The sequence below is a fragment of the Scyliorhinus canicula genome, chromosome 1, assembly GCF_902713615.1.
Source record: "Scyliorhinus canicula chromosome 1, sScyCan1.1, whole genome shotgun sequence".
NCBI lineage: Eukaryota > Metazoa > Chordata > Chondrichthyes > Carcharhiniformes > Scyliorhinidae > Scyliorhinus > Scyliorhinus canicula.
In genome coordinates, this window is record NC_052146.1 from 73063949 (window position 1) to 73077365 (window position 13417).

At 41.3% G+C, this 13417-nt stretch overlaps 1 protein-coding gene and 1 long non-coding RNA gene across 2 annotated transcripts in view; both read right to left on the bottom strand.

Moving 5' to 3' along the window:
- The window catches only part of gcn1 (GCN1 activator of EIF2AK4), a 175491-nt gene that overhangs the window by 9022 nt on the left and 153052 nt on the right, over positions 1–13417 (bottom strand). Inside the window, exons 51-55 of the mRNA XM_038793220.1 lie at positions 11255–11485; positions 9427–9620; positions 8653–8767; positions 8083–8179; positions 6362–6510 (exon numbers count right to left, since the gene is read on the bottom strand). Coding sequence (XP_038649148.1) covers positions 6362–6510; positions 8083–8179; positions 8653–8767; positions 9427–9620; positions 11255–11485 — 786 coding nt within the window. The remainder of the gene's footprint in view (positions 1–6361; positions 6511–8082; positions 8180–8652; positions 8768–9426; positions 9621–11254; positions 11486–13417) is intronic.
- Positions 40–4721, bottom strand: LOC119963871. The gene is made up of 2 exons (XR_005460188.1): positions 4407–4721; positions 40–4058 (listed from the first exon to the last, which is right to left on the bottom strand). It is a non-coding gene; the product is annotated as an uncharacterized LOC119963871 (long non-coding RNA).

A 13417-nucleotide genomic window follows, 5' to 3' on the forward strand; every position in this document is an offset into this window, starting at 1 on the left:
TGACATTTCATTTGCAAGCCAGTGAAACGATGAATATTATTTTTTTGCAATTAGAAGTTCCTATCGAAACCAGACTAGCAACCTTTCAAAAAAGTATTACTGCCTATCCAGTAATAGGGTTATTAAACCTGGGTGCTTACCACAGTGTATTGAAATGTGCAGAAAGAATATATTTTTAAAAAATGTGCATGTCTGTAGCTCCTTATCATATTCGCCCAAATCCTCAAAAGCTTCATGCAATGAATTACTTTAAGAAAACACTTCATTAACCTGTCTTTGAAAGTAAGCAACACCTCACACTCGTGGAAGTCACTGATCTCCTTTCCGAGTTGTGAACATCTAGAGAATGCAAAAAGACTCAGGCAGGGAGTTGTTTTGAAACAGGAGAGGCTGTGAATTTGGTCAGGCTTGACAGAATGAGAGAGAAAACTGTGAATGAAGAGCAGCAGCCCATCAAGCATCTAACCCATCCCTCCCTGGTGAAAACTTTACTGAGACAAGAGGTAAGAAATTCAAAAGGATAGACAGAAGCCACCTTAACTCAAGTAAGACATGGGGTAATGTTACATTTTCTTTTCTATTAGGAAGTTCCATGCGTATGAGCAAACCAGTGATTGGTACCCAACTGTAAAATAAAGCAGTTTAACAATTGATTTCCAGTCTTCTCTCAAGAGTTTGCTTGGCCCCCACATTAGAGGACCGCATAAAACTAGCCAGATCATAAGTGAATCTGTCGGACTATATGTAGGCCAGTGTGCATTAACTCACACAAAATTAAGATGTTCAGTCTGCTTCCAAATTGACTGATGCCACATACTCCAAAGTAGCAAAGGCAGGCCTGGATATGCAACACTACTGGCCAGGAATATCTTCCAAACGACGAGTTGTCAGGATATATCTTTCCGCTTTGTCAGAAACACACGTCAAAAAAAAGAAGTCATGCAATATTGGGATGCAGTGGTATTGAGTAATCAGTTATCAGAGAGGAGTTGTGGTTCTCAATCACTAGGTTTAAAATTTAACTGCCATTGTGGGATTGAAGCAGTGACAATATTGAGCTGAATAGAGCCTAAACTTTTTTTTTTTAAAAACAGGACACGCACTCAAGGTTATGTTCTAATTAGTTCAAGACACACTACTTAGATTTTTGAACTATTTATATGTTTAAATGTAATACTCTACGGCATACATCCAACATTAGGAGGGTTAAAATGGCAGGCCAGCTGTACCCTGACTTGTATGTTTCTGGATGTGCAAGTCTTGGAATACTTACACTTGCATAAGCATTTTCAGCTGTAGTCACTCAAGCTTGTGGAAGGATAGGAATTAGTCACATACAGGGTGGAGGGTTTCTGGAGGGCATGTTGCAAGAGGTGGTCATTCCACAGGTAGACAGAGTGACAGCGGACAGATTAGGGTGAGATGGGGAACGTAAATCAAGCGCAGACCTGAGGACATTTTCTCAGCAGATGTTTCCAATTTGGAGGCAGCCACAAGCAATATTGCTCCCATGAAAAATATGTTGCCAAAGTGCATAAAGATCGTGGAAAATTCTATAAGGAGAAGATACCGTCACTGCATGCCCTGGTAATCCTCTTAGTAATTTACTCTTTCTCTCCCACCAATGGATATGGATTTGAATATTTAGTGATGCATCACTAAATCAGGCTGGATCAGGATCAGGCTGGACCACATCATGCACTCCATCTGAAAATTCTCATCCCGGTGATCAAATTGCTTTATTACCTTGTCCCTCCCTATTTCTGTAATGTCCTACATATGGACAATCCACTGAGAACTCTACATTCTTACAACTCTTGCTTCTTCTTCATTCCACATTTCCTTCCACCCATCATTGGTGGCCTCGTCTTCAGCCAAGGCTCTGGAATACCGTCCCTAAATTTGTCCGCCTTTCACGTCTCCTTCAAGACAATCTTTATAACGTATCTCCACTGGCAAGCTTTCAAGTCACCTTTTCCAAAGTTTCTTTTGGCTTAGTGCCAATTTTTGTCTGATCATGCTCCTGTGAAAATCTTTGGGATATTTTGCTACAACAAAGGTGCAAACTGTTGTTGATTTACAACTACAAATTTGAGTGCAGAGCCATGGGATGTTTCTCAGGGTAAGTGGCAAAACAGCAGAAACACTCGAGAGGGAATCAGTTGGTCATCTTGGGTTATGTCAGGATCAATGACATTGTAAAAAAAACTAGACTTGAGCCTTTCAGAGGAGATTATAGGTTCAAGGTGCACCATGGGTATTAATACACTCAGTACAGGGTTGAAAAACTGCTGCATGGTCAGAGATGCCGCCTACAAGATGCCCATTTGGAGGATATAAAACATCACATGGGACTATCTGCAGAGCCTGGAGCTCCCCTAGTGCTCTTCCCACCATTCCTCCTTTAATCAGGTGATAGAATTAACTAGTCATTTGTCAGATTTGCTGTTTGTGGAGCCTTGCTGCATGCCAACTGGCTCCTGTAAGAGTAAATTTCAAAAAAATATATTTTAGGCCATCCCAAGGACATGAAAGGCACAATTTGGAAACTCTGTCTTCTTTCCGGGAATCAGGCCATAGACTAATAGGACTTTAAAAGCTTTTCTATGGTCGCCTCGTGCCACCCAGTGTAAGAACGGTCAGGAAGGTGGCATACACCAGAACAGAACTGGGAAGATTAACTCCAACTGTGATCTTGCCTCAGATCATCTGCTTTGGAGACCCCTGTCCGTGCCTTTATCACCCCTTGACTATTCTAACACTGGCTTTTACATTCTATCTGTAAACTTGGGATCATCCAGAACTCTGCTGCTCATGTTCTAACTTGCACCTGTTCACCCATCACGCCTGTGCTCACTGACCTCCAGTCAAGCAACATCTCGATTAAAAAATTCTCATCATCAATTTCTAATCCCTTCTTGGTCTTGTCCCTCCCAATCTGCGATTTCCTGCAGCTCCCCAAGATATTTACGCTCCTCTAACTCCAGCCTCTTTTTTAGCCCCAATTTTAATCGCTTCATCATTCGCGGTTTACCGTCAGTCACTTCAGCCCTGAAGTCTGGAATTCTCTCCCTAAACCTCTCCGCCTCACATTCTTCCTTAATAGCATCCCTTAAAAGTAAGCTCTTTGATCAAGCTTTAGGTCATCTGCCTAATTATGACGTATGTGGCTCTGTGCCATCATTTATTTTAAAATACACCTGTGAAGTGCCTTAGGATGTGTTATTATACCAAAGGCACTATGTAAATACAAGTTGTTACTATTGCAAACGAAAGCTGTGAGGAAGGGTTTAAACTAATTTGGTAGGGGAAAGAAAAACTGATATTAACAGTGGAACTGCTTGGAAAGGAAAGCAAACTTCAGGTGTGTAGGACATAGGGTGGAGAAAATTTTTAGAAGGGTTAAACCAGAGCAACATAGTTTGACAAAAAAAATCAGATCAAAGGCAAAAGAGAGAAACTGCAAACAAAATAATCTAAATTTAGGTGTACAGGAATCTTCAGAATATGCAATTGGGGAACCAGAATCACTGCAGGAAACAAAAAAAAATCACGACAATTACAACATCTGAAGTCTGACTGCAGCTGGGTCAGGATTGGGAAGTAAATAGTTCAGGGTATAAATCAGCATGGAATCACTGCACCAAAATAATGTAAATAAGATGGAGCTGAAGAACAGCATCTGGAAGTATGTTTTCGGTGCAAAGAGCAGATAGGAAATAGGGAATGAACTACTTTGACAAATGAGGGAGGGCATGCATTAAAGAGTTTAATAATTCAAAACTAGACTGGGATAGAGAAAGTGCAATGTTACTGGAGAGATTTCTTTTTTGCAAAGCTCTCAGAATGTCACCTGTCATGACCCCCTCGAAGGTCAGGGACTATGCAGCATCTGATTCCCTGTAACCGCCATGAAGTATGAACTCCCCCAGTAAAATGGGGCAGGGCTTCCCCTTAACAAGCGGGACTCTCATTGTATAAAAAAATCTCGACTTGGGTGCAGGTCAGGGAGGGTGACCCTTTGGGGCGAGGAGAATTAGTTGTGCAGCTAAATAAACCTCACGGTAGCCTCACGGTAGCATGGTGGTTAGCATCAATGCTTCACAGCTCCAGGGTCCCAGGTTCGATTCCCGGCTGGGTCACTGTCTGTGTGGAGTCTGCACGTCCTCCCTGTGTGTGCGTGGGTTTCCTCCGGGTGCTCCGGTTTCCTCCCACAGTCCAAAGATGTGCGGGTTAGGTGGATTGGCCATGCTAAATTGCCCGTAGTGTAAGGTTAATGGGGGGATTGTTGGGTTACGGGTATACGGGTTACGTGGGTTTAAGTAGGGTGATCATTGCTCGGCACAACATCGAGGGCCGAAGGGCCTGTTCTGTGCTGTACTGTTCTATTCTATTCTATTCTAAACCGGAGTTCATTTTTCCTACCATGCATTCCTGTGTCTCTCTTTGTTGCATTCTACAGCACCCTCAGTCAATATGTTGCGTTTTCAACAACGAGGGAGCCTTGTTCTGGGATAATGAAGTAAGGCGGTTCCCAAAAGGTATTGGAGCATTCAAGGGAAAATGATGGCCCAGCCCAAGGAGAGGGAAAGAAGTAAACATCAACTGGAAAAAATATTTTAAGATGAGGACGAAACCTTGTCCAGGTGAAACTGGAAGGATACATTTGGTCCAACAATGGGAAGTATTTATTTATTTTTCTTTTCTAAAATAAATTTGGAGAAGCCAATTATATTTTTCCAATTAAGGGGCAATTTAGCATGGCCGATCCACCTAGCCTGCACATCTTTGGGTTGTGGGGTGAAACCCACGCAGACATGGGGAAAATGTGCAAACTCCACACAGACAGTGACCTGGGGCCGGGATCGAACCCAAGTCCTCAGCACCGTAGGCAGCAGTGCTAACCACTGCGCCACTGTGCCGCCCCAATGGGAAGTATTTAAACAGGAACCGGGAAAGGTACAAATTGGAGTGCATCAAAAAAACTCAAGTACATCAAAGGCCAGACGGGGAGACTCAATAAAATTTGAAACTTAGTGCCAACAGGGAATAAATGTAATATAGGAAATTTTATAAAGGGAAATTTAGAATGCTAACTGTATGAAAAAAACGTTTAATATTTAGCACCCTTTTAGCTATATGCATTCAACTAGCCCCTATATATGAATAAATCAATACTCTATCAGACAGTTAACGTAGGCATAGAACCCCAAAGGATTGAAGGCAAACTTAGGGTAGATTGAGGTAATGCCTCATTACAGTTCACACTGGTCATTGTGCTCCTATGAAGTGTAGCATGTTTTAATACATTAACGGAGTTATACAAATAGAAGTTGTTGTTACTGCAGAACCACAAGAGGTAGACTTCATGTGATTATTCCTCAAAGAGAAACAGTGCTAAAGAAGTTAAAGATTGAGAAATCTGACAGTTTATATCCAAAGTTATTGAGCAAAAACTCGTGAAGAAATAGCATAAGCCCAGACTATAATGTCAAAATTGTACGCAAAGAAAATTTCAGGCAAATGTGACATCCCTCTTTTTAAAAAGTGATGTTAATAAATTGGAAGGTACAGATCAGTTAATTTGAGTTCAGTTGCTGGTAAACTAATGTTGGATGAAATTACCAAGCATTTGGAGAAACACATGCTAATTAGAGTCAGCCAGCATCGGTAACTGGAAGAAAGATAGTGATTGAACAATCTTATAGAAATCTTTGACAGATGGATTCAGAAAACACAATGGATGTAGTTCATACGGATTTTCAAAATGCTTGTGAGCAGATACCCCATAAACGAGACTATGGGGGAGATAATGGAACAGGGAATCATACAGAATAGTAGTGAATGTTGGAAGGAAGCAATCGAAAAAATAAAGAATGGAAAGGATGAGTGGGACTCTGGAATCTTTGGAAGGCCACAGTTAGTCACTACTTATGGAAATGATTTGGACTTGAATCCTGATGAAATCAATCAGGGGATATAAAATTTTCTGAGAACTGAGAGAGAATGAAGGATGGGTAGATGCAGGAGAATAAAGCGAGTGAGTGTTCAGGTACACAAGTCATTAAAAAGTGGCTTGCAAAGAGAGAGGATCCTTAAAGGCAGGTTTGAGTCCTTGATTTTACACCTAGAGAAATGGAATAAAGGGCAAAAAGTCAATGTTGAATTGTAATAGACAGGTTGCAATTGGAATAGTGTACAGATTTCAGCACCCAATAAAAAGGGATTAAAGCAATGCGTAGATTCATGAGGGATAACAAATGATAAATTCAGGTTTTCTTCCCACTCGAGAAGGTTGTAGGATGACCCCACTGAGGTCCATGAGGATTTAACCAACAAAAGGAAAATGAATACAGCTTACCCGGTCTGCTGTGGCACTGGCAACAATGATGTCCAGCACGCTAGTATTGTATTCAGGTGTGCAAAGCCTGCTGGGAGCCGCTTTCATTGCGACCGAGAGCGCCACACTCCGCCCATGTCTCACCATCCAGTCAATACCCGATACATCAGCTGTGGAAAGAAAGACTTGTAACTGCTCTGCTGGTCAAATTGCTGACGTAACATGTGCTTGGAAAAACATATATAGATAGGAAAATAGCTATTATCTGTGATGCAGGCTCTTTAAAAATAACCACACAACTATTTTTCCTATATCAACCATTGTCTTGTTGGTGGAAGACAATAACTATAATTAACGATGAAATTCAGGTTCTCAGTGATTATCTAAGAAAGAACACAGCGGTATGATCCACAATGATAAAGAGACACAAGATCCATGACATTTTCTCTCAAGCCTGAAGACAGTTCATTTGAATAATGCTTTTGTGATCTCCAGGAACACTGGTTTCCTGGTACCATCAAAATATTCAGCTGGGACATATAAATTGATCCCAATGTTAAATGCTGAATCGGAAAAGTTATTTTACAGGTTTTAGCTTTTGATAGAAAAAGTGTGTGAAAATGAAAATTGTATGGAGGAAACAAACATTAATTTTAATTGTCCGAGGACAACATTAAAGATTTCTGCTGTAAGAAAGCAGCAGGAATCAAATCTTAAAATATCCCGTACATTTATTGTCTCAATGCAATAACCCCTCCCCTTCAGCCACCCCTTCTCCCTCCCACACCAGGCCATCTGTCTTTGGTTCTCATACTTGCTACATCTTGTTGCAATCTCTCACAGCTGCTGTTTAATATACATCACATTCTCCCTTTCTTTAGTTCTGATGACTCGAAACATTAATTCTATCTTCTCTCCCTACAGATGCTGCCAGACCTGTTGCGTTTTGCATCATCTGTTCCGGTTTCAGATTCCAGCATCTACAGTATTTTGCTTATTTTAACTTTTAAAAGAGTTGTCTGGGGTATCTTTAAGTCACTGCTCTGCCCTTGGACTCCAGTAGAATTTGAGCAGATCCTAAATGTAAAGACTTGCATTTATATAAAGCCTTTCACAACCTCATGACATTATTACATCTACCTCGTCTATCCCTTTAAGTATTTTGTAGATTTCAAAGAGATCACCTCTCATTCTTCAAAACTCTAGTGAACACAAGCCGTTTCCCCAATCTTTCTTCATAAGACAGTCCTTTCATCTCCAGAACAAGTCTAGTGAACATTCGCTGAACTCCTTCTCTGGCAATAATATCCTTCCTTAAGGAAGGGGACCAAAACTACACACAGTATTCCGGGTGTGGTTTAACCAAGACTCTATACAATTAAAGCAAGAATTGGTGCTCCTGCACCCAAATCCTCTTGTGATAAAGGCTTACGTACCATTAGCCTTCCTAATTGCTTGCTGCACCTTTCAGTGACTTAATGACGAGGGCACCAAGGTCACTTTGTACACCAACACTTTCTGATCACTTAACATTCTCAGAAGAATGTTCCCGTACCAGCCTCCCCGAACAAGCGCCCGAATATGGCGACTATGGGCTTTTCACAGTAACTTAATTTGAAGCCTACTTGTCACAATAAGCGATTTTCATTTTCATTTCATTTTCATTTCAAGTACTCTGCCCCACCTACCAAAGTCGACAACCTCAAATTGCCAGCACTGCTGTCATGTTGCTTATTACTTACCCAAAAGGTGACTTTTTAGAATAATACTGAGTTCATCATCTGGCAAATATGCACACAGCTCTCCTAAACACCCAGCTGAGGCCATGCGAGTGGCATCCTGAGAGGAAGAGACAGCCATTACTGTACTGCGTTAGGAACAATACGAAATATTTGATAACTATCAGTTGTTGCTAGCTCAGTCTGCACCAATAGATTGTGATCGTCACATTTCATGTCCTACATAATATGATTTACTCTCCACGTCACAATTTTAGAAAACTGTCTCAGGATCGCTTCTTGGCCTTTTGGCTAAGATCAAGCGTCAGATCAAGCCCAAGATGAGATGCAATGCCATTTGTTGTCAACCTGGATCTTGTATGGCTCTCCTGTGGAGGCCATGAATTGGCTTCAATTTGAACTTCAATTGTTTTTTGGAGCAAGCAATGAGATGGATTAAGGATTGCCCTGTCCACTTTGTGCATTGGTACAGTAAATTTAAAAACACTGTCTCAGGAAGTGTAACTTCCACATTGGAGTAAATGACTCGGCTTATTTATTACACATTAATGAGTGATCCGACTGCGCCCATACCTCATCATGTCCCAACATTCCTAACAACATAGTAGTGGTGTTTTTCCGGATTGTTCCATCAACTTTGGCACCAGCCCCCTGAATGACAAAACGTAATGCCTGAAGTAGAGTCTCTCTGAAACCAGAAATAAAAGTTGTACAGATGTGGATTAAATTTAAAAAAAAAAAACTTTGCTAACACTTTCCTTCAAAAATCGGGAAGGTATATAAACCCTCGATAAAGAGGATGCCAACTGTTCCAACGTTTTGTCACAAGAAAACAGTTAATATCTCTTGTGAAAAGGCTCGTATATGACAGGTGAGGTATGGTATAGGTACAGCAGAGGTATGCTCTTCCTCATTCTTGTACACAACCTCATACAAATAAGTAGACTCATCTAACCAAACAGCAGCCTTAAGAATTTTGCACCATAATATTATACAAGTGCTCTTCTCTCATTCTTATTGGATCTATATATCTTGTATTGAGCAATTACAAATTTGGATTTATTTTCCAGCTTCTTGCTTTCCACCACTTTAATACTCCTCTTTTCATGGTGCAGATTGGTGTTCGTGTACAGTCCTATGCATTTCTGCTAACCTTGTGTAGCACCAGACTCCGAAAAAGGAATATCATTGTTGTTCCCCACCTTTTTAGACACATGGCTATTCACTGAGCAACTTGAAATGTTTGAGGAAGAATCCAATTACCCCATGATGACTAATGCAAACAAGGTTCCTGAAGAAATCATCTCTCCCTCTAATTTGTGGCACATAACCTCACATGACACATACCTCACACTAGAATCGTCTGCGCTTCGCACTAGATTCAGGAGTTCAGTAAACAGCGGATCCACCTTCGTGTGGATAACTATCAGGTTCCCAAGAGCCTCTGCTGCTTTCAGGCGAACAGAACGATTTGTGTCAGACAGGGCTTTTGTGAACGTCGTTTGCAATTGTGGGAGGAAGGGCTTCAGAGCAATCCCCACCTATTCATCAGAAAACAAAGAAACATGGCAATTAAATGAAAGCTGGAAGATATACTTCAGCTAGCAAAAATCCATTTGACTACGACGTATATACCCTTCAAAAAAACTTTACAATGTTTCAATACTACACAAGTGGAAGTAAGAATGCATCTTCAATCATCAATGAAAGGTAGCATGGCTCGACTAACCCCAAAGATGAATACAATGTACGTCAAAATTACTGAACAGAGATGATAGGCTTCTGGGTTACCAAAATGCACAATGGTTTTCTCTATATGTGAAATGTGTCTGTGGGAAAAAGACAGAGGATAGAAGGCACCAGCAAATCTGGAGGTTACATTTTTTTTAATTCTACCTTTTCACCAGATGGTGGGGGGGATCTGGAACTCACTTCCTGAAAGGTTGGCTGAGAATACCCTCTTTGCATTTAAAAATACTTAGATGGGCACTTGAAATGTTGTAACCTATACGACTACAGGTCAGGAGCTGGAAAGTGGAAACTGTTTTGGCTGGCATGGGTGTGATGGGCCAAATGGCCTCCTTCTGTGCTGTAAGTTTTCTGTATTTCATAGGGAACAATTATGTCCATCCTCTCTGAAATCATCAACTGTAACGCCTTCTAATGTTGAACAAAGGAGGCATTACTAATGGGTGGGTGTAAAATGAAATATCCAGCAAATGAGATCAGAAGCAAAAAGGGACTTCACAGTGATCATACAGAACACAGGTCACAGCATCAGAGTTGGTCATTCAATTTTCAGATTTCAGAAGATTGATAAAGCCTGAGGGAGGGTGAGAATTATTTGTCCTCATATCTTTCTGTTCCATGAAGAGATGCAGGGCTACCATAGCTACTAATCTGGCTCCTAAGAGGAGCAAGAGAACAAAATGAGGGAGAAATGCAAGACACACGAAAAAGATGAATGGTCAGCGTGTACCGCTAAGCACACCAGGGAATTTGTATCACTGCACTGTACATATAGGCGTTTCTGCAAAGATCTAATGTTAAAATCTGTTCATTTGTTTCACAGGGTAGTTGTGGTTGCATACTAACAAGGTATGGGAAATGGAATGGGAAGGGAATGTAATGAGCCTGAAGGATTGCACAGTGCCAAGATGGAGCTGTGGCTCCTCCACTCCCAGAAAATTGGAAGGGAAAGTTGGACATACAAGATAAAAAGTTAGAATGGGCCTGAGAACAGCAAGTGACAAAACAAAATGTGCTGCTGCATTTGTTGACTTCTATCATGGTCACTCGTATTGATTAAATATGCTACTCCATGTAGCATACTTAAGAGTCTGTTTAAAAAAAATTGAAGACTTATTTCCGTTGTTGTGGAATCTAGTGATATTTTGTCAGTAAAGCTCAATTATTTAATGCAAATACATTTTAGTGAGCAACATGATATTCCAAACAATTATTCTCTCTCAAGTATTAACCAAATATCAACCTTTCTGGTCCAGTCCATGTTTAGACTATCTTGTTATTGCCCACATAAAAGGTTCAAAAATAACATTCTGTAACAGCTTCTAGTTCTCTAAAAACACATCCTCTCTTCGCGTAACGGACTAAGTGGTGACTGGGAAAGCATATTGCACACAACTAGGATTTTAATCGGGAACTCTGTTCTTACCTTGCCGAGCAGTAAACTGAGGGTGTCCAGGAGAGCCACTTTCACGTTCCAGCTGAACCGGTCGCCTAGGATACGGATCAGAGGTCCAGTGATGTTCACCACAGATGGCCTCAGCGCCTCTGCAGAAGTTAGTTTGATAACAAGCCCCAGGGCCTTGGCAGCCTCTTCCTTCTGTTCAGGGTTGCCCGTCAGCACACCCTCTCTCAGAACAGGTAGGATCGATGTAACGCCCTGAAACAAAACACTACACTGATTCCAGGCACCAAGTTCTGATATGGTTTCTACGTTAATATTACGAGGGTGTACTCAAATTCTTTATTTTGGTTAAATTAGTAAATTTTACACATCCGAATATTTCTCTTGTTAATTAAACGTTAGGTTTAAAACAGAGCATTCTGTCATTGTGCTGTGAGAACCAGAGTTATAATAGAACATGTTTGAATGCCAAGGTTTAATTCACTGGGAAGAAAATCAGTGATATGACTCATGATCCCCCAGGTCTCATCGCCAAACTGTCTTCTCTCCACTTTATGTCATTCTTTATAGTCAAGTAAGCTGCTTCATTTGTAGATACTAATCCAGCGGTTGAGCACAGTGGCCGGTCAGCTGGTTCGTGATGCAAAGCGAGGCCAACAGTTCAATTCCCGTTACTGGCTGAGGTTATTCATCAAGGCCCCGCCTTCTCAACCTTGCCCCTCGTCTGAGGTGTGGTGACCCTCAGGTTAAAACATCACCAGTCAGCTCTCCCGTCAAAAGGGAAAGCAGCCCATCATTATCTGGGACATTGGTGACTTTACTAATCAATCGGCAAATAAATTTCTGGGCCGCAGTTATTTGCGAATTCTGCCCCGTCAATTTAAAATATAGATGCAGGAGCTCACAATTTCCCCACTTATCTCCATTTTTGCAAGTCCCAAAATTTAGCCCTGCGCAGCTTTCAGTTGTGTCGCCCATGATCTGCAGTTTTTAGCTACCCTCCAGCGCGCCATCATAAATATATTTAAAAGCAATTTTTTCATTTGTACTAGCTATTCTGGGAGAATTTGCCACTGCACATGTAAAGTTAACCGAGCACATCCCATTTCCAATTCATGGGTTAGAGGATTATGGGTTCACGGCCCACTCCTCAGACACGCGCTCTAAATATCAGGCATGTGAGGTTATCTGCTTTGGTAGCAAAAATAGGAAGGCAGATTATTATCTGAATGGGTGTAAATTGAGAGAGATGGATACTCAGCGAGACCTTGGTGTCCTTGTGCATCTGTCGCTGAAAGTAAGTATGCAGGTACAGCAGGCAGTAAAGGAGGCAAATGGTATATGGGCCTTCATAACGAGAGGATTTGCGTATAGGAATAGAGATGTTTTATTATAATTGTATAGATATTGGTGAGGCCATACCTGGAGTATTGTGTGTAGTTTTTGTGTCCTTATCGGAGGAAGGATGTTCTTGCTATGGAGGGTGGGCAGCGAAGGTTTACCAGGCTGATTCCTGGGATGGTGGGACTGTCATGTGAGGAGAGACTAAATCTGTTAGGATTATATTGGATCTTAGAAGAGCGAGAGGGGATCTCATAGAAACCAGGATTAGACAGGGTAGATTCAGAAAAAACGTTTCTGATGGTGGGGGCTTCCAGTGAGGAGAAATTTCTTCATCCAGAGAGTGGTGAATCTGTGGAATTCATTACCACAGAAAGTAGTTGAGGCCAAAATATTGTGTAATTTCAAGAAGGAATTAGATATAGCTCTTGGGGCTAAAGGGATCAAGGGATATTGGAGGGGGGAAATCAGGATATTGAACTTAATGATCAGCCATGGTCATAATGAATGGCGGAGCAGGTTCTAAGGGCTGAATGGCATCCTTCTGCTTCTATTTTCTATGACTCTTATGGAGGTGTTGGTTTTCAGATGAAATGTTAAACAGGGGACTTGCCTGTCCTCCCAGGTAGACAAAGCTATTCTGAGGTAATTTTGAAGAACAGGAGGGGAGTGCTATTGCTTATCCCTCAATCAACCTCACTGAAACAGTTAATTTGCTCATGGCCACATTGCTTTTGCGAACTTGCTGAGTGCAAACTGCGTTTCCTACATTACAAAAGTAGTTCACGGAATATAAAGCAATTTTTTGGATGTCCTGAGATTGTGAAAGGTGTTACATAAATTCTC